At 40.2% G+C, this 21,863-nt stretch overlaps 1 protein-coding gene across 3 annotated transcripts in view; it reads left to right on the forward strand.

Annotated features, from left to right (window-relative positions):
* LOC122975993 (inactive dipeptidyl peptidase 10-like) overlaps positions 1-21,863 on the forward strand; it is an 87,543-nt gene that overhangs the window by 41,782 nt on the left and 23,898 nt on the right. For 2 of the 3 annotated variants that reach the window (XM_044344215.1, XM_044344217.1), the window contains exons 4-7: positions 12,898-12,992; positions 16,671-16,745; positions 20,142-20,194; positions 20,369-20,450. In XM_044344215.1, coding sequence (XP_044200150.1) covers positions 12,898-12,992; positions 16,671-16,745; positions 20,142-20,194; positions 20,369-20,450 — 305 coding nt within the window. Of the gene's footprint in view, positions 1-12,897; positions 12,993-16,670; positions 16,746-16,803; positions 17,059-20,141; positions 20,195-20,368; positions 20,451-21,863 lie in introns of those variants that run through there. The other variant, XM_044344218.1, reaches the window with a different exon arrangement.

Genomic DNA, 21,863 nt, shown 5'->3' on the forward strand with positions numbered 1-21,863 from the left:
CCCGAGGATGTCAAAATCACATCCAAACACTTGGGGAAAAAAAAACGAAATAATACCAAAAATTAACATGTGAGATTGTCCGTTCCTTGAAGTCAGCGCCTGCTAAACAAGAGCCGAATATCATTAAGATAATATTTCATCTCGACACCATCAGGAAACCAGAGCAAAACAATCAAACACATCAGCACCCAAATCTTTTTCCTGACCGTTCGGAGCACGTTCCACCAGAGTGAAACGCAGCGCAAACACAGATGAAAGATGAATGCAAATAAATATCGTCATCAAGCTCTCATCCTGCTGCATTAGATAGATTAGATCCTGAGTATTGGGAGTTTAATGATATTATCACAGTTTTCTGTGTTTGAAGATCTGATTTTGTTACTGACTCAACGTTTTTTAATTTTGGAACCTCAAAATAGGTTAAAGAAGGGTATAAAGAGTTTTTATATCAGTGTTATCAAATATTGATGCAATTCTTAAATTCATAACCACCAGTGCTGCCAACTTTCTTATTAGATTTAATGACTTTTTTTTAAAGGGACAAATTTAGCAACTTTTTGGGCAGTCGTTATCGCCTCCTTAAAGGGAGACCCTATTACTTCTCAGTGAATCAGCGTTAATGAGGTTGTGGTTCTCTGGACTGACTGACTCGACCAATCATCAGCTCTAGAAAGATGTGAACGAGCTGTGAACGTGCGCACATAACGACCAATTACTGATCCCTGTTGTTTAGTCTGGAGAACTCTTCCTTTGTTTTCATTTTAAATGATTCAACAAGACTAATTAAAGATTTTTGTTTTAATTTTTAGAGTTTACAAGTGTTTTACACAAGCACTCATTATACTTCCACAGTCTAAACAGCAGCCTGCATGCAAGCGTTTTGATAATAGAGATTTAGTGGATTTAGATGCATATTGATGAGACAATAGCAGCGTGAAAATGATCATAGGTAGTGATAAAGCTATTCAGAGTCAGGATAGGCTATATGTAAATAGCTACGTTATGTCCAAATTAGCGTGTGACGTCATCTTGTGACTTATTAATCAGGCTTTAGCAACTTTCTTCTGCGGCTCTGGAGGAACTTTCTAAAATCAGTAACTTCAGCTCCAGATTTATAAACAGCATGTCAAGGAAGCTGCTGGAGCTGGTTAACCCAAAATTGAAGAACTTGTCAGGAGACCGGGATGTCTCACGCAGGAACATTTGTTGAAGGTCGATCGAGGAGAACAGAGTTACAGAACAAGTGAAACGCTGTGTAATGCCACTCAATTCTGCCGTCTTCTCCCAGACAATAGTGTTTAAACCCTTCACCAAATGCTTGCCCTTTCTACCTCCAATATAAGGTTATTCTTCACACATCTATGCATCTATTGAACTATAAACAAGACACTATGCTGATTAAAGTCAACTGAAGTCATGTAGTCTGTACACTGGTTCCTTGCTATCTATTCCAAGCGGAGACCAGTCTGACCGTCTGCACAAAGCACAGCACATCTCCACCTGACCTTGGTTACCATAGGAGACAGCCAGTCTTATCAAGACAGCTGCATATCCCAGCCAACCTCAGTAGACAGAAAGATGAACCGCTCTGAAACAGACAGGTCATGACCTGCTGCTCCCAGGATAGAAAATGACCAGATAATGACCCGTAGAACACAGATATTCCCCCCACACAGCGGACCTGCATCACAAAGTGGGGCATGGAGTTTAAAAGATGTGGTTGTTTTCCGCTGCAGGGAGGGTTTTTTTGAACAAAGGTAAAAATAGGACCCAGTTTTTTAACACTGACTAATATGTGTTGGGGTAGTCAGGATATCTCGGCCTCTTTTAAAAACCTTTCTCTTGTGAGTGTCCAAACTTTACAGAAGTTTGGATTTCACCTCTGAGAAATTACAGGAGTTATTTGTAAGTTTTCTAATAATAAAGGTGAATAGTTCAAAGCTTAAAGTCCCAGAGCGGCTGCACAAACAGAGTGTAAACTTATACTTCTGTTGCTGTGATTTGTGAAATACTTATAACCAGTTTTTTTTCTGTTGTTATAAACCAGGGATTTTCAACCTTTTTGGCCTCTGAGATCATAAAATGAAGCAATATCTACTTATGACTCCTCATCACAGTTTAGTGCAATAGAGTGGACATGAGTTGCAATTCAACAACAGGGAGATTTTTCCATTTTTAGATTTTATTCATTTGAAGGATTTTAAGAGGCCTTGAAGAGGTGAAAGTCTCCAGTATTTCACAGGATATAAAAGCAAAAATGAGTAAACAAACATAATTTTGTGCAAAAGAAACCACTGTTCTGTTGAGACTGTAATTTGCTGCTTTTAATGTTAATCCTTTAAAAAGGAAGACAAAACGAGAAGTTTGCAGAAAGAAAAAGAGCGAGAAGACGACAAACGTCAACGTCCTGCCCGGTGTATTTGATTGACAGGTGATGTCTGGTAGCTGTTTAGCACGAACGATTAACAGAAAATCAACAAATCAGAAAAATATGTTGCACACTGTTGAATGAGCAGGGAGCAGCTCTGCGCTTATTAATTATTTTCTTGCATTATCATCAACATTATGGACGCTGCACTGATTTTTGATGTTGCCACGGGAACCAATGGAGATGTTTATTTATGTTGACACTCCTATATGGCGTGTAGTTTTAGGGTCACTGTTAAAACGTGTATATATATATATGTATATGTGAGTGAATTATTCATGGAATCGTTGTTTACATTGTTTACTGTTAATGTATTCTGAACATAATGCAGAGCTTGTTTATATCTGATTAGGTGGAGGATGAAGGAAAACATCCAGGTACTTATATAAGACTGTGTGTGTGTGTGTGTGTGTGTGTGTGTGTTGCCAATCAAAGCACGATATGGATGAGTGCTTCACTCTGCTTGGCTTGTCATACATGATGCTAATGAGGTTTGTACAAACAACAGGCTACATCTTTAGCAGTAACCCATATGAATAATGGAATATGCATGATATTATGTAAAATAAGTAAATTATGTGCGATGCAACAGAAAAAAACAACAGCATCTTTATTATATCCCCAATAAATCCCCCACAAATCGAATTGCTACTGCCTTGTCAAAGATGCTACATGGCCAAAAGTATGTGGACACCACCTGCTTTGGCTTTCTCTCTTTACTCGAGCTAATCTGATGCTTTATTATCATCTGGTGCGTTTGTTTGCTCATGTATACCAGTATTTGTTCATGTTTTTTCCAAGTTTATACATGTGTTTTTGTTATCTTGGTTTATGGAACAGTGGTTCATCCCCCTTTTTGTGTAAACACATCTATTCCCTCTTTTGAAATAAGATGTAGTCTACTGCAATTGTACAATATTCAGATGATCCCTCTTTCAGGGGATTGACTGTACCCCAGTGGTGGATAGGAAGCAGATGTCTTTGAGTTTCATGTTGTTAATATTGTAAATAACTTGATGTTCAGCCTTTATGTTGATGTAACTGATCAGCTCGACCTGCGATCCACACCTGGGTCGAATTAGGTCAAGTTGAAACGTCGTAATTGCACGCAATAAATTGCTTTTTTGGAAGCAGATGCTCTTCATCCTTGAGATAAAATATCGTTGTATGCTGGAGTGAGCCTAAAAGCAGCTAGACCAAAAAGTTTGTCCATATACTTTTGGCCATATAGTGTTTTTACCAAGACAGTGCACACCACCAATCATAAGATCTCACATCTGAAATTATTAACTAATTATAGTCTTGTGCTGTTTTTCAATGAAAAAATGTAGATTATAAGGTTTTTAAAAAACTCAATTTTACAAATAATGTTTTTTTTCTCAAGGTTTCAAATTTGTACTTTTACTTGAAATTCACATTGTAAATATTTTCTTTGTTTATCATCTACTCAGTTTAACAAATGTGACTTATTTTGTTTTAATGTAATTCCTTCATGCAGTTCATGTGTAATTCAGAGAAGCTGTTTAAAATGGTTGAAACATAATATTTATTTACATTATTTACAGTTAATGTGTATAAAAGTAAGGAACCATTTGTGCTACATTTAGAGGCATTCATTTTCAATACAAAGAATCTGCCCAGAACACCTTGTTTTTTGTTGCTCGCTTTCATATTTAAACATAAACTGTGGAAAAATATAATTCTCAGTATCTAGTTATGAACAGAAGCTCTTAACAGGTCCATCACTCGAGCACCGTAACAGCATATTGTTCACACGGAGATCTCTGCCGTAAAATTCAACCTTTCACTTCTTTCTGCAACAACAGTTATCTCAATTTTCCGGTGGACAGTGTGAAGTAGAGCGCCAGATTTATCAGGTGTAGCAGCAGGGCAGACGTGTTGAAAGCAGGTCTCAAAATCAGCTTCATGCAGATTTCAGGTGGAGAGTGTTGAAATAGTTTCATTCACGTCTGAACCAAAAGCAAATTTTCTCCATTAAAAAAAACAACATTGTAGCTTCTGATTTTCTGGTTTTACATGTTCAGTCTCTTGTGCTCTAAACTCAGGCTGAAATTGCCAAAACATAATTGTCTGCACCTTTTCCATCCCCATAAAGAGTCGTAAATTGAGTGTTGAGTAATTGGAAAAGTTAAAAACTAAAATTTGAGACTTTATGGATAATTCCTGTTCACAAAAAGTAATTAAGCTTTTCATACTTTGTTTTTGAAAATGTTGCTATTTTAACCTCACCTTCAGCTTCAACCTTATTTTTTCACTCTAACGATGTGAATGCATTTTTTTTTTTTTTTTTTTACACTCCTATATTAATGCACACAGTTATTCAGAGAGCAGACTCTTCTCATACAGCAGTCAGGGATTGATTGCCTCCCCTGCAATCAGCCGCAAATTCACTCGAAATGAGTTTCAGGAGTCCATCAGCGAGGAGAGCGAAGGAGGCACAGCTGCTTCTGGTTCAGTTTGACGAGGATGTCGAGAATGTGAAACAGAGGAGTCTGGCGTCAAGAAGAGAAATCAGACACTTTTGAAAACATTTCTGGTAAAGGCATAAATAAAAGAGAGGCAGCCTACAATCGATCAAATGCATATTGATAGCAGCTGTGTTCATGCAATGTTGGCAGAATGGGAAGAACAGGAAAACTTGGGAGTATTTACACATTATTCCAAGATGCTAACCTTATCATTGTACCTTTTAAACAGCCTAACTTAGCTACTTTTGTTGTCATGTATTTGGAGTTGTTTGTAGTGAAACTAGACATAAATAAACATTTTAAACTACCTGAATCGATTATCTTAGTGTAAATATTTGATTTTATTTCGATGTAACTGCCAGTTTTGTAACCTTTTTGCCAGCAGTCTAACATAACACAAGGCAAAAGTTTTTTTTTTTTTTTTCCCAGACTTGGCTGCTTATAATTATGTCTGAATGATATGACTTTGTCTTCTGCAAATGGAAGAGACTCACTTGGAATATAAGAAAACGGGGCACAGCTGTGATGTAGAGAACTCAAATCAAGCAACCACAATTTTAATCACTTTCATTATGCCAGAATACGACTAACGAGCACAATTAGTCCACCTGTTCCACTTCAGCCTTAAAGGCTCATACTGCATCATGTTTTTGTCCTTATTTATGTATACAGTAATTGATCTATGGCTTTATTATTAGGCGAGGTCACTAACAGCACTCCTTTTAATGCCATGGATTTGTACGGAGTCCCTGAAACGTCAATTAAAAAATGTTGACAAGCTTCACATACATTATTGTCTAATAAAACAGAACTGAACTTATAATTTTATGAAAAAAAACAACAAAAACATCATATCTGTTATTCAGAAGACCTGAGATAGAGGCTATGCACTATGTTTTATGGATATAAGAAGAAAATTGCAATAAATGTACAGTTTCATCACCAAAAATACCACAAAAAAGATAAGATTTAAGTTGGTCCACAGCTGAGTTTTAAGTGTGCAGCAAACAGGCCTGGTGCTGCCTTTGAGATTCAAATAGTTTTTGAAATACCTGCTGAAAGATTTCAGATCTCACACACAAGGTGAATTAATGTGAGTGTTATGAAGAGAGGAGCAGGTGGACCAAAACACAGGAGACTGCAGGCAACAAGAACTGGGAGAATACATCTTTATTGAGGTCTGAAGGCAGGCAGGATAAAACTGAACAGAATAAAGGATCCAACCACAAACTAAACTGATGAGGTGCAGGTGGAGAGATGGGCAGAAAAGCTCAGGTTAGGAGAATGAGGTAATGAAACAGGAGAACAGGAAAGGAGCTATAACCTGCAACCTCTCTTATCTGTAGCAAACAGAAAACCAAAATCCCAGAAAACACAATCCTCTTTATCACTGGGAGTAAATACTGTGTGAGCTCAGACTGGACTGAAAACAACAACAGACTTACTAATATAGGTGACTTAAATCATTATCAAGCAAGATAGTCTTAAAGATACAACTCAAATCAGCCTTTTCCCACTCAGTCCAGTCTAAACACACAGGGAGAAAAGTCTGAGGGCCTCTGGTGGACTGGTCGAGAATGGCAGCTAGGGACATCGAGCCAGACTGTGACAGTGACAGCAGGTCTGGATGGTGCAGCTATGACCTGAATGAGATAAGAGAAATCCAGGAGAGCAATCCAGGAAGGTGTGTAGTTAGATGGCTTTTTTGTGTGTTGCTGTGAATTACAAATGTTCCCCAGTGAACAGACGGCTGGGTTCAGAACGGTGGCTAATGAACTGACAGACTCTGAATCCCAAGTGTAATGGAAATCAGAGGAAGGGAGCCGGTGCTTTTTCTTCTGCTGTTTTCAGCTTTCTTATTTGCAGGATAAGAAGAATAAAACCCACAGGAATAACACTCATTTTCACATTTCACCTCCACTGCTGATTGCCATTTTTTAATTTTCATGTATTATGTTAGAAGTACTGTTTAAGTGAATGTCACAGCATCATCGTCTTTTAAGAGCAGTGTGTCCATTTCATGATGTGGCCACTGCCAGATTTACATAAAAAATGGAAACTTTAGGTAAAGACATAAAGCCTCGTTCTCTGAAACATGAGTGAGGTATCTCATTATGGGACACGCTCCCTGCACTGTCCCCCAGAAGCCATTTTACACTACGCCAGTCTTGACTGGCAGACAGACGTGACGTCCGCTCCCTAGAGGAGGGACTTCCTCTCTTTCTCAGCTCTTTCTCACTCCAGGCAAGCAGGGAGGTTTGGTGAGATATTGCACTCATGTTTCAGAGAACCGGGGTTAATTTCTCAACCTAAAGTTCTCTTTAAACATTTGTTTCAGTATCTCATTATGGCCTACTACTATTGCCAGACAAGCTCACCTCAAAGACTGATCATTAACAAACAGTCAGGTAATTAGGCATATTTGGTCCTGAACCCACGCTCAAGACTGTATGAGACAGTGTAGGTGTAGTAACATCTAATTTGTAGAATCTGGTGAAAGTGAGGTGTTGCCCAGCTGGCAACCGCACATTTCTCTTCAACAGAAACACCCTGAAACAGTGCCCAGGATGTAGCCATCCCATGAGTGGAATGAGCATGTAGACCTACAGAGGGTTGCAACCCCTTGCTATTATAGGCCACAGCAATAGCCCCCATGATCCAGTGTGACAAACGCTGCTTCATAAGAGGTTTTCCCAAATGTGGTGTAGCCCATGACACAAACAGCTGCTCTGATTTCCTGAATCCAGCTGTCTTATCAGCATAGGTGCGTAATGCTCACACCGGGCAGAGCGCATTAAGCCGTTCATGCTCCTGCATGGAGAAAAGAGGAGGATAGAAAGCCGACAGCTCAATAGGGTGGTATGATAATGCAGAATTAGAAACCTTGGGCACATACACGGGATTAGGTTTTAGTAAAACCTTAGAATCCCCCATTAAAAACTGCATACATGACAGGTTCACTGACAACGCTAAGATGTCACTCATGCATTTTGCAGAGGCCAACATGAGTAATAAAGCCATTTTAAAGGAGAGCATCTTAAGCTCTACCTGGTGCATGATGGGCATGACAGCACATCAAACACAACTGATAAAATCCCACAGGGCAGTTATGTTTGTTGATACTGGCTGAGGGCGTCTCGCTCCTTTCATAAACTGATAAACAAACCTGCCATTTTGTCCCCAAAGCCTATGTGACACACCAATATAGCAGTTAGGTACACTTTTATAGTGAGGAATGCCAAATCTTTATCCAGTAGCTCCCGTAGAAATGTCAGGGTAACAGGTATAGGGCTGTCACCACCACCCTGTTTTTACACACCAATCCTAAAACTCACGCCATTTGCCATCATATGCACAACGTGTAGAGGAGGCTCTGGCGCTCTGAATAGTTGCGATGACACTTCGTGGTAGTAGTTAAGTTTCACAGGCCAGGCCCATAGAGCAATGCGCTCTAGATGAGGATGGAAGATCTCTCCGTGCACTTGTGACAGGAGATCCCTGTGGGGGGGCAGAGCCCACAGCTGGCCCAACAGCAGCTGAAATATCTCCGCTGGCCAGTGTTTTCCTGGCCAGCGGGGAGCTATTAGCATCAGAGCATGACCCCTCTCCCGCACCCTGGCGAGAGTAGGAGTGATCAGCTCTAATGAGGGAAAGGCGTACAGGAGGACATGCGGCCACTTGTGCACTAAAGCATCCAAACCCATCAGAGCGCTCTGACCAGTCAGGGAATAAAACACTGAGCATTCTCCTCTGACAGAAACAGGTCTATCTATGCCTGATCATATTTCTTCCATATTTGAGCCATCACCTCGATGTAGGGTTCCCAGTCCTTGTAGCGAGGGTTGCCTCTGGATCGTAAATCTGCCCCCAGGTTCAATATGCTTGGCACTTGCGTGGCTCTCAGTGATAACAGGTGAGAGCTGCTCCACATAATCGGTCTGTGTGCTAATGCAGCCCCCCTTGTTTGTTCATATATGTCGCTATCATGGTATTGTCTGTTCTGACCAGAACATGCTGCTCTGAAAGGGCAGAAAATGTTTCAGCATCAGTGAAACAGCCTGGAGTTCTAGGCAGGTTATGTGAACCAAGTGCATCTGTGAACTCCATGTACCATTTACTGTCCTGCCTTCATGTATGGCTCCCCAGCCCGCCAGAGAGGCATCTGTTGTAATGACTTTCCTTGCCAAGATTGTTCCCATGGCAATGCCTGTAGTCAGAAAAGCTGTGTGTCTCCAGGGGCACAGAGCAAGGACGCATGCCATGGAGACCAAGACCTGGCGGTGGCCGTGGCATGTAGAGTTCAGTAGGAGCAATGCAACCAACCTCTGAAACGATTTCTAAACGACCAAGTGGAATGATCACCAGTGCTGATGCCATCAGCCCCAGCAGCTGAGACACATTCTGAACTTTAACATCGCCCACCTGCCAAAAAAGTGCCAGACATGCCCGAAAGGCTTTCACCATTTCCCCTGACAGACGTGCTTTGAATGCAACTAAATCTATAGACAGGCCTATGAATGTGATGGTTTGAGTTGGAATCAAAACTCTTTCCCCAGTTTATTGTGAAGTCCAGGGCTGCCAGATGTGATGTGAGCAGTGTGGTTTGTGCCTGAATTTGCTGGGCGATTGTGCCACCAGAAGCCAGTTGCCTATGTATGTTGCCAAGCAGATTCCCCCCTCCATGAGAGGTGCAATGACAGCGTTGGTGCATTTTACAGACACCTATGGCCTTGATGATGTTATTCCCTGGAAGACAAATCTGAGATATTTTCTTTGAGGGGGGATAAATAGGGATGTGAAAATAACGTCCTTTAGATTTATGGATGTAAACCAGTCACCTGGATGCACAAAGCGTATCAGAGCTGTGTGTGTGAACATTCTGAACTTGCACTGTCTCAAGTATTTCCTAAGAGCACATAGATCTTATATCAGCCGTAGACTGACATTAGATATTAGACCCTTTGTTAGGACTAGAGAATACCTCAAATAGACACTGCTCTGGCTCTGCTCTAGCAGTACCATCCGAATAGCTCCCTTGTTTTGCAGAAATGTGATTTCCTCCTGCAAAATATTAGCTTTTCCACCCTGAGCCCGTGACTGCAGTATGAGTTGGCATCCATTCCACCCCGTTGAATTGGGGTGGAATGGATGCCAACTAGAGCCTGTAACTCCTGGTTACAGTCTTTATTACCCAACCTGACACCACACATGCACACCACTGTTGAGTGCCTCAATGCTTGGCTGAATGGGCATAGTGGGCTGCACAGCTGCAGCGCTCATTATGCCCTACAGCAGACAGGCTGGCCCGCTGCACCACAAGTGGAGTTATGGCACCCCCTTGTGGTGTTATGTGGAGCTGCGCAGCCATGTCCTGTTCCTCTCTTATTTTTATTGTTTTCATTGATAATTGTGGCTGCCCCCTCAGCTATTTTTATTACTGGGGGTGGGGCACACTGGTGTGCTTGCATGACTTGGCTGGGGCTCCACAGAGCTCTCTGCAGGTCTGACCTTCCTACTCTTTGCAAGGTTGTGAACTGCGAGTGCCCACATAGCTTGTGCACACCTTTTGTAGGGCCTGTAACATGTTCTCCTTAACTTCCCCAGGAACAGAACATCTTTTGGAGGGAATGAAGCAGGCATCTGGCTGAGCCTGCCATCCCTCCCTGGTAACGGTGTACTAGGTAGCGTGTTTCTTCTTCCTAGTCCCCAGAGTGATAGGAGGGGTAGGTTGGTCTCCTTGCGTCACATTGGCAGCGAAGGGTTTCTTGGCCTATGCACCCTTGAGTTCCGGCGACCCCGGGCACCTGCCTGTTGGGTGGGTGAGGTTGACATATTGTGCTCTTATTCAGCCTGGTAGACCGGCAGCAGTGACAACATGTTCAGCACCTTCACTGACATGATCACCGCCTTGTAGCCTTTTTCAGTTAGTGACGACTGGAAACAATCAGAGAGGTTCGCAGAGGTTTGACCAGAGGCGGTGGGAGAAAACTTTTTCTTCCATGTTGACCCCATCCAGCGTCAACCCTGCCTGGGTGAGGTTCTTGGCGGAGAGGGGATTGCTTCATAGCCAGATCGCCTCCTCCAGGCACTCAGGAAAAACAAGCAGAAGTTCTCTAGTAGTGGATTTGACTTTAGCTAGCCTTTTTCCCTCATAGCGAGACTTGGTGGTCCCCACGGCCACTGGCTTTGCAGCTGGTGGGAGGATGAAGGGCTCATCACCATCCTCCTCATCTTCTTCAGAAGCTAATGGAGTGAGAGTTGTCCCCTGCAATGTCCCTGTGCTCCGCAACCAGGCAGGCCTCGAGCTTGTTGGGGTCAATTAGTGGTGCAACAACGTCAAGCTGTTCACTCCAGCTGGCTCCCATAGGGATGGTGTGTCCCTGGGGGCTTTCCGCTAACTGCTGTGGTGGGGGGTTGGCTACTCCATCATAGGATCCGCAACCGGCAGGCTAGCTTGGTGCGCTAGCCTGCTTCAATGAGTCTTGATGGAGAGACGTGCAGAGAGACCTGGGTGTATTGCAGCCTTAGACACACAGTACATGCAGAAAGTCTGCCCCAGCAGTTTTCTTGCTACATGCACATGTCTTGGCTGGTGGCTTGACCTCGTACAGGGTGAGGGAAGGTTTCAGGCTCCGTCATTGAGTTGGCTCCGTTTGATACGAGAAGCGTTGAGCAGCTAGTATGGTGGCTAGCTGTAGCAGCTACTGTTTGGTGACAGCCCAACTACTAAACAGATGCAGCGCCAGGTAGCATTCAGCGGTTATCTTGCTCTATGAACTATGTTGCTAGTCCGTTAGCCACTTAAGGGAGCATGAAGAGGAAGTCCCTCCTCTAGGGAGCAATCATCCCGTCTGTTTGCCAGTTAAGACTGGTGAAATGTAAAGTAGCTTCAGGGGGACAGTGCAGGGAGCGTGTCCCCCAGAAAAGTGAGGCCCTACACAGTCTCCATCACACAGGTGTTTTCACTTATTCTGCCTGATTAGACCTGATTTGTTTGCTAACATCAGATCAATAACCAGACAAGAAGCTGACACATTTGTTGTTCAGAGACTACCTGTCTCATAACTGTCTGTAAACAATGCCTGTTTTGTGGAGCAGTTTATACTCCGGCAGAGCAGAATAATATACTTTTCAGTGCAACACCACTAATATTACAACTTCCTTTATTTTCAACTTCAACTTTATTATTGTCTCGAAGGAAATTAGGTTCGCAGGCAGGAATGATGCTCAGGAATACACTGATGTCAATGTGTAGCAACTCTCAATAGCCAAGGACATAAAAAATAATAAAGAAAAAGATGTATAATAATAATAAATGCATATAGCATGTTTAAAAAAGTATTAAAGTATAAAAAAAAGAGAAAAATAAAAAGAGCCAAAATAGAAAAATTACTTTAGTCAGAAACTGGCAGAAAAAACATTAACTTCCATATAACATGAGCGCAACATTTGATCAGTCATTAGAGTCTGCTATATACTCCAATACATTTTATTGAACCTTTATTACAGCAGTCTCTTTAAAATGTAGCAGGAAAAGCAAAGGTGTAATTAATAAGTCAAAATGTCTTGCGTCAAAAGATCTATTGGAAGCTAGAAATTCCCAGCTGGTTGGTTTAACATGTTCCTGCTTCCATTAACATAGTCTACAGTATGAAAAAACAACAACTAAATGTAATATATTGGTATATTAGTTTCCATTTGTGCCTTTTTGTGTTTGTTAGTTGAGTTTTCAGAAGCCCGGCCTAACGAGCCAGATTAATTCCACCTGTTGCAGCTTAATTGTACTCTCATTCTGCATCTTATGTTTGTAAAACACTTTTCATTTACACATCCAGTATGTTGACTTTTGTTTTCACTAAGTCACTTGTTAATGCCTCACATGTCAGCTCAGTTGTTCTGTATTTGCAGCACAGAGAGCTTTATTCAGTGTTTATCATCTGCCGTTAATGTTTTTGTTTTTCTTTCTGTTTTCCCTCGCAGATGCTGAGGTGGTGTACAGGAACCGCGACGGTCATGTCATCAAGTTTAACTTTGCCTTGAACGAGACGGAGTTAATTCTGAGCAACAGTACATTTGTGAGTGCTCTTTCCTGTTTTGTTTTGTGTTTAATGCTTCATTAAACTGGCATTTCTGTTATTAACTGTCATTATTTCTAATTATTCTATTATCCTAATAACATGTTCATCTACAGTATGTTTATTTTACTACAATGGATGTTGTAGGAAAGGAGTGACTTTAAGCAATTTTGCATCCCCTTATTAGCACAAACATGCTAAAATGAAATAAATGTCCACTTGAAGTGACACAAATTTTTGTATTTAAACTCTGGTGGCTTAGTTGTCACATCTGCTTCCTCTTTTTATTATAATAACATAGTTTTTCCTTTTTCCCCAAATCTAATATATATTACTGTGCAGCAAAAATGAAAAGTTTGGTTACTGCCACTTCAACTTTAAATTCAATTTTGTCTTGTGACCATGCATTACATAGAATGCACTTGAACATACACTACCGTACATAAAGAATGATAAAATACATAAAACATGTACTAAACCTACCGTATAAGCTCATACAGCTCCTGTGCACTGAATGATAGTAGGAATCTGTTGTAGTAGGGTTGTTTGCAAAAACCAAAGGACATGTATGATTTTTGTGATTTTCTGTTATGATGTCAGAGGTTAAACATGCTCAAAGTTGTAAAATTTGAGGTGAACGTCTGTAAGTCAAAATCCAGGGTTCAGCCTGCTTTAAATGCTTCGTTTGCAAAGTTACTTCTACTTCCTCCTTATGATGATGTCACATGTTCACAAATGGACGTCTGTTCCGTAGCCTTTGTTGCTAAGGTTGTTTGCATTGTCAACTCGCACATTTAAAATCTGATTCAGGCTCAAACATGTACGGATGTATCTGAGAAGTTTCCATTTCAAGTATAGAGCAAGAAAATGAAGCAAAATCTGACGTGTTTACGTAGCCTCCGGAGTCGGCGCTAACCAATCAGAGCAGATTGGGCCCATCGGGAGGGGGGCCTTAAAGAGACAGGAGCTGAAACTGCCTGTTTCAGACAGAGGCTGAACCGAGGGGCTGCATAAAGAGCCAGTATAAGATAAATAAGTTTTTAACTGTAAATCATGCAAAAATATTCCAGTAAAGCCCAAGAAAGTAACTATAGACCTAGAAATGTGCATGTTACTTCCCCTTTAAAAGACTGTATTCTCACATTTGTCATGTTAAAATAATACTGATATTCACAATGACACTTTTTAATGAAAGAAAATAGAGTTGTAAGTTGTAGCACACATGGGCTTCCTAACCTTGCTGCCGGGCCAGGTCTCACTATCCAACACTACTCTTTATAAAAAGAGATGAACTGCTCTGTTCTTGTCTTGCTGGTGTGATTGGATCCCCACAGGCTGCAGGAAACATGTCAGGGCTCCCGACAGCGACTCATCGCTGCTTTACCTGCAGAATCAGAATATGATTATATCTTGCTAAGGGGGGTTGTGTACCCAGCTGTCTGCACTGTAGTTGAGCTCAGGCTTTAAGGTCACTGAATCCCCTCACCTTAACTCACCTCTCCCTCTCTCTCTCACCAGTAAGAGAGCGATTCAATTTGAAATATGGTTTTAGATGAGTGTTTACCCGTTGACGCTGAATGCAATCAAATCACTGATCACATTTGTTTTGGGATCACGTTATCTCTCAAAAACACCCATAAGACAGATAAACATTTACCATCATGCAGTTATTGCCTCGAAATTCTTCCAGGAATGTGAAATTATGTTAGTATGTATGATGTGATTATCCCTTTAATGCTGTTTCAGAGTAATCCTCTTAGAAATGCTTTTTTTTAAAAAAAAAAATCAAAAGCAAGCCAAATTTAGCTGTTTTCTAATTGCGTCATTATAATCCTGTTGTAACCTGCTATTCAACTGTAAATTTACATCTTCTCTGTTTCCTGTAAAGCACCCTTTTTTTGACAAACATGTTTCTTTGAAGGGTTTTTACAATGTTTGTATTTTTTTTTTCCTGCTTTCCTCTTGTTATTTAACAGGAATTTTGCAGAATAATTCCATGCTGTTCTGTTCTTATATATCTTGTAGTTTAAATGGTTGCACAAGTGAATTTGATGAGAATTTGAGTCCACTTGTCAAACTATGCATGCAAATTTAAAAAGCAGAGTCGGCCTCGTAGTTAGTCGCAAGTTCGACGCCCCGAAATTGCAGCTGCAGCATCCATCTGTCTGGATAAAGACATCTACTAAATGCTGCTCGAAAATCCACTTCAGTGCTCTGATTGATTAGTTTTCCCTCATGCGCATTCATGTGCTCAGAAAGAGACTGGAGGAGCTCACTTTTAAAAACAAAAGCAGATTAAAGTGCCAGGTATTAAGCAAATTAGTTTGAAAATGGATCGTAAGGGATGAATTCAGTCTTTTGTTTTTGTAAGTGAGCTTCGCTACTAGAGAAAAGCTGAATATGTGAATACAGGAAAACAATAAAAGACACTTTCAGGCACCAAAAGAGATATTAGAATATCAAGAACCAAATCGATTTTAGGCCTGACAAATCATTCAGTGAATCTGGACATTTTTGAAATGTCGTCTATGAAACACCTGTCCACCACGTCCTCCCGGAAATGTCAAAACTTGTTGTCGCTCCCTCGAGGTTTTATGGCCTTTAGTTGCCAGATTAGTTTTTGCCTGCTGCTTGTTTTTGGTGTTGTCATGAGATGTAGGCTAGAAATATGAACAATGTTAGCTGATACAAAAGGAACAATCAACCTTTCAGATATGAAATCACTTAAAGCTTCCCTCTTTTCTTTTGCTAGTTTTTCTTCTTTTTTGTTTAGTTTCCTTTCATGTTTAGCTTCATGTAAAACCTTTCTGCTGCTAACTAATCTTGCTAATCTTAGCCATGCTAGCAGCATCTAGCAGCTCCGGGGATATCTCAAAAACCTTTGGAAGGAGTGCCATGAAATTATTACAGACATTCCACTTGATATGACTAACTCAGACTGCTGAAGCCTCATATAAACTTCACATCAACTTTTAAATGACTGTGTGGACACACTGAGGATTTTGTCCTCCATCACTTACATCAAAAACACATTTGAAGGGGATCTTTTAATATCCAGTATAAACAGGAGGAATGATTACAGCGAGGAAAACCTTTTTCACTGTTCATATGGACACCTGACTGTTGTTTGAAGACACATTTGAAATGATTGTGAAGCCGTCCTTTAACTTTTCATCAGGTCAAAATTTCAATGTGTTTTGTATTTTGGTTCATGATCAAGCACCTGCAAAGCTAATAACATTAGCCACAGCTGTACTTTGCAATGAGCACTAATTAGCAAATAATCGATTGCTAACATGCTAAACTAAGATTTACATGCTAAACAGCTGCAAAATCATATTTCCAAGTAGCTTTTAAATATGTTTGCTCATTTGTGTATTTCTGTGCTTTATCTACTCGCCATTTTCTTTATTAATTTTCTTATTTATTGAGTTATATTTCAGTTACTCAGAAATAAGTGCAGCTGTCCATTTACTTTATATCAGTTTTTTTAGTTTTCTTGCAAGTGTAACTGTGTCTACAGCATCAGTCAAAAGTTTGGACAGTCTGCCTCATTGCTGTGCTCAAACTTTTGACGAGTACTGCGTATCTACTTCAGGTGTCACTGTGGAATAGAGAAAAGTCTAAAGATGTTATTTGCATGGTTTAATTAAATTTTTTTTCTTCTTTGCTTATTAGGTGGCTTTCAAGGTTGCGAAGTACTCGCTCTCTGCAGATCTGAAGTACGCCCTCTTCGCCTACGATGTCAAGCAGGTGAGTTTTAAATTAAAATGCGTCGTTAGCACAAAGCAATAAATCAAAAAAAAAAAAAATCACCTGAACGGCATCACATAGAGAAAACAAAAGATGTTTTTTTTGATTTGCGTCCCCCTCACGACCACACAAGCTGTGATTAGAGTTGTGGATCATCCTCAACATTAGCAGCCACTCTTTTCGCTTTTGTTTATTTCCTGGCAGGCTGTCATTTACATTGTACTCCTGTGCAATACCCGAGAGTGCTGTCACTCACTCATCTGCATGCACAAACACACCCACACACACACAAGCTCTGGCCCTGCATCTTCAGGTTTGTGATTTGTGCTTGTTTTTATTTATCTTTATGCTCTTTTGTTCTCTGAAGAGCACTTTTGTGTTTGTTAAAAGCAACAAAATTGGAATTGACTTGAATTGAAACGATTAACTCCGATGCTGTTGGATAATTTGGATAATTTGGAGTCGTAGGCTGGACCGATGCCTGCTGTTTGGAACATGCACCAACTGTTTGTGAAGCACGGCTACTTGGACTACACTGGGCTGCATACAAACACACACACACACACACACACACACACACACACACACACACACACACACACACACAGTTACTGTCTGAAAAGAAATTGCACCACCTGCACTGAACAGGTGTGGTTTAATTTATTGTGTTTTGTTTGTCTTTGTGTGCTGTTTTGTGCTTTTTGTGCATCGTCACTTTATCGTCACACACACACACACACACACACACACACACACACACACACACACACACACAGAGGGATTCCTGTGTGTGAATCATCCACCATGAGGCTTTCTTCTCTCTTCTCTCTTCTCTCCTCACAGTCAAGGTTTTTTCCATCGATTTTTAGATTTGTTTAAAAAAAAAAGAGAAAAAGATCAGGTTTAGAAAAGCAGCTGGAGGACGGGCGTCTGTGTGTTCGACAGTATATTTCATGATTGTCAGGTCAAAACCGTATCATGGTTTAAGGGCCTCTCAATGGATTCAAAGCTCCCGTACACCCTCTGTATGTGGAGAAACGCTGATTATTTTCAACATTATTTCACTCCACTTCTTCTCTTCTTCTCTGCATAATGAGGCTTAATTGATTGCACTCCAGTTTTATTTGTTACCAGGGCAACATGAAAGCCCCTCGAGGGTTACAAGTAACCACCGCTGACTGAGATTTTTAGACGCTCCTCAATTGAATTTCTCTGTTCGTGCACCACCATGCATGAAGGGAAATCAGCTGTGCAGGACGCATATAGTACAGTTCACCTGGCAGTGAGGAAAACAAGTTGAAGGAGGAGATCCGAGTCTTTGGGAGTTTGGGCCAAAAAACTTTATTTTAAATTCTAGTGGAGATCTCAAGGTTTTTATACCAAATATGTCAGGCTGAATTTTTGGGGAAGTATAAAATAATGAACAACACATGGGATGGTGCAGCCACGGAGTACTGGATTTAAATATTAAACTCAGTTAACATCATAGCTTTCATGGAGAGCTATAACAAGATGATACATAATATATATGATACTGCAAGACACTCTTTCTGCAAAATATATTGTTTTTTAAACAGCTTTAAGCCAGAATAGACAATATGAAATATTAACAGAGGTAGTGTTTGGTGATTGTATAGTTGATCACCAGTGTAAATATCATCTATTATTAATGAGAAGAATTGTCAATACAAGAGGTTTACAATGAAAACTAATCTCAAAGAAAAGGAGAGACAGAGACAATAATACAGCAAGTATATCTAACATAATAAATATACAATAAACCAACAAATCCTCCAAATTAAATGACAAAACACGTTGATGGTTCATGAACTCCGGAACGACAGGTAGAAGCGTTTCCTCCCTTTAGCGAGAAAACATCATTTATCAACTCCAAAACTGTCACTGTTGAGAAATAAATATGTTTTATGATGTGACAACACTGTGGTTGAGGTCTGATTAGATTTAGGCACAAAAAACACACTTGGTGAAGTTCAGGGAAAGATCATAGTTTGAGTCAAAGGTTACGAGAACATTGCGGAAGGAAACAAACAGCGATCTCCTGTGTTGAGGTCCGATGTGACTGATCCTGTCGTTCTTCTTCGTCAGAATGGTGAAAAATATTGATCAGTGTTTCCCACAGCCAAAGGTCACAGTTGCAGATTAATTTTCTGTCAACTGACTAATCGTTGCAGCTCTACTGTCAACCAGACTGTCTTCCAGTCTTCAACAGCAACACTTTAATGTATCTGTCGGTACTCAATACCTTTTGAGATATCGACCAAAATAAGCCAGTACCAAGTAGTTCTCCAGCCAAACGATACCTGCGTTCGATCCTTTTTGTACCCAGATCTAGAATAAAAAGACTATTTGTGTGGTTTTGCTTGCAGCCAATCACAGCAAGCATTCCTCAATGTAACACAACATGTGATTGGCTCACGACGACAGCAGCTACGACTCATACAGACTGTGGTGATAATACTTCATTGTACAGTTTTGTCCAGTTATTTAATAAATATGTCAATAATTTGAGCAGTTACAATATGTATTAGTTATAAAAATCATTTGGATGAGGAGAAGTGGCGGCATTTTACACAACTGAATCATATGAAGTAGGAAAAAAAAAGGTATTGAATGAAGTACGCTGTTGGTATCACTTTAAGGTTACTGGTATTGATACTCAGTGCACTTCTGACACATTGAGCTCATCTTACTAGTAATGCGGTGCACTATTCATTCAGTGTGAAAACAGCTGTATAAAGTCTTCTGTTGCTCTGTTGGAGCTTTGTCAAGTCTGAGAAAATAACCCTGATGATGTCGTCAGGGTTATCTCGGCATCTGGAGACCATTTTATAGCCAGAGTTACAAATCGAGGCCATTTGAAGGACGTGGCAATTTGCAGGCAGAGAGGATCTCATCTAAAGGCACTATCAGGTTGCATTATGGGAAGCTTAATTTCCAGCATTTTGGGTGCTCGAGCCACACAAAGGACTAAAAATCAGGATACCTCAGCTTCTTGCTGCATCAGTTTCTAACCTTTGCTTTCGATTCTGTCCCTCGCAAGTCCTCCAACTTTATGAAAGTTTGATAATCAAGATCAAATAATTGACAGTGTGCAGTAGAAGCATGTGTTCAAACAGTACTTGGAAGAGACATTTTACCATAAAAAGATCAAACAATGTGCAGCATTAAGTGAATAAATTAGTCTTCAGTCATCTTTTTTTACATAAACCATGTTTTTATTCTATTTTTTGCTTTGTTTTCTTGCTGCTGTTAGTTATTAGCTGCTCCAGTGAGCTCAAGTGTTATGTTATCTTGATGTTTACTCGACTTAGAGAGGCTAATCCTGCCTCAGGGTATCGGTTATGGATCATTGTTTGCATTATGTGATCGTTGCAGATGTACAGATATTCATACACGGCGTCCTACATCGTTTACAACATCTACACGAGGTAAGAAAGTCTTTTATCACTGTTTTCCATCCATGTTTTTACAAAGCAACGACTTTTCTATCATGTTTGGATGCTCTCGTAAATCATTTCAGCAGCTGATGCATGTACATGGTGGCATTCAGTAAGAGATGGTGGTTGTTAATATATATATATATGTGTGTGTGTGTGTGTCAGGGAGGTGCGGGAGCTGAACCCTCCGGAGGTTCACAATGCAGTGCTTCAGCATGCAGCCTGGGGAAGACAAGGACAACAGCTGGTAAGGCTGTATATATATATATATGTGTGTGTGTGTGTTTATGTGAATCATTCTCTTTATTGCTTCTCCATCTTTCTTCTCTCCTCACTGTGTTTTTATGAATTCATGCCCCCTCGTCTCTCTCGAGGGATTTGATGCAACCATGATCTGCTCTGATGTGATTCTTTCAGTTCTTTCAGTACAGGCTCTCCACACTCTGCTGTGTGTCTGCCTGTTTCTCAGTATTTGTCTGTGTGTCGGTCTGACTGAACTCTGACTATTTTAAAGTTACATTAAACATTAAAACATGAGTTAGGACTTCTGCAACAGACCTATTAGCTAAGTCAAGAAAGTACAGTTGTCTTTTGACGGGTCTTTTCTTTATAATCTTCTAGAAAAGATCTGATATGTAACAGTTGTTTTCTTTATGAAGAACTAATTTACATACAGTGTTCAACACTGTATGCAACTGTATGCAACACTGTAATACCGTAAATTAGTAGTGCAATCTTTCTATCAGAGTAACCCTCAAGTCATAGTCGATGCACAGCTGGTCAGTTGAACATGCAAGAACATGACAAAATGTGTTTCTTTGTAGTTGTAAATTAAAGGCAAGGCAATATAATTCAACAAATATACAGAATCAGGTTTGCAAATGAATCTTTAATCTGGTTAAGATGGATCTTTAAATGTCAGCTCTGAGTAAAATTTCACTTAAATGTGGAAACTTACTATAAGTATCATTGTCTCGTAATGTCTCTGTCTTTACTATCAAATACCAGCATCTGTGCATAGTTCATTTCAGGAATCATCCCAGAAAATTATTAAAATAAAACCTTATCAAACTTTTACCAGCTCACCATCGTTCTGCTTTAAACATGATGTTCTGTTTGAGGTCCTGGAGAGTCTGAGTCTCAGTTAACAGCTCTAAAACCTACTTTATACGTCTGTTATTGGTGTTTTATAACAGTTTAGTCTAACAGGGAGTTTAACAACTGACCCAAACATACAGTAACATCACTCTGTAAGATGACATACTGTGCTTTTCTTTGTCTGTGGACAACTTTCTAGCAAACACAATGAACATATTTTTGTTCATAAATAACCTATTAAACATATAGAACATTAAATATCTCCCTTATCTACTTTTTTGGGGGTCATTTCTATATTTAATCACCTTCAACAAATGTGCCTGCTCTGTTTGTGACAAAGAGAAGATATTGAGTTTTAATAAGGGTGATTATGCAATTATTAATATTATTTTTGACGCCTCTCCATTCTTCATAAAACTGACTTTGGAAGTTTGTTCTCTTTCTGGTTAGTCATCCAGCTACTTATTAATGAGAGATTCCAGTAGCAATACTCAGCCAAAAATATAAAATAAGCTCCTTAGAGATATCCGCACTACCGGACCCGATATTATTGACATGCTGT

This window comes from Thunnus albacares, chromosome 24 (assembly GCF_914725855.1).
Source record: "Thunnus albacares chromosome 24, fThuAlb1.1, whole genome shotgun sequence".
Lineage (NCBI taxonomy): Eukaryota > Metazoa > Chordata > Actinopteri > Scombriformes > Scombridae > Thunnus > Thunnus albacares.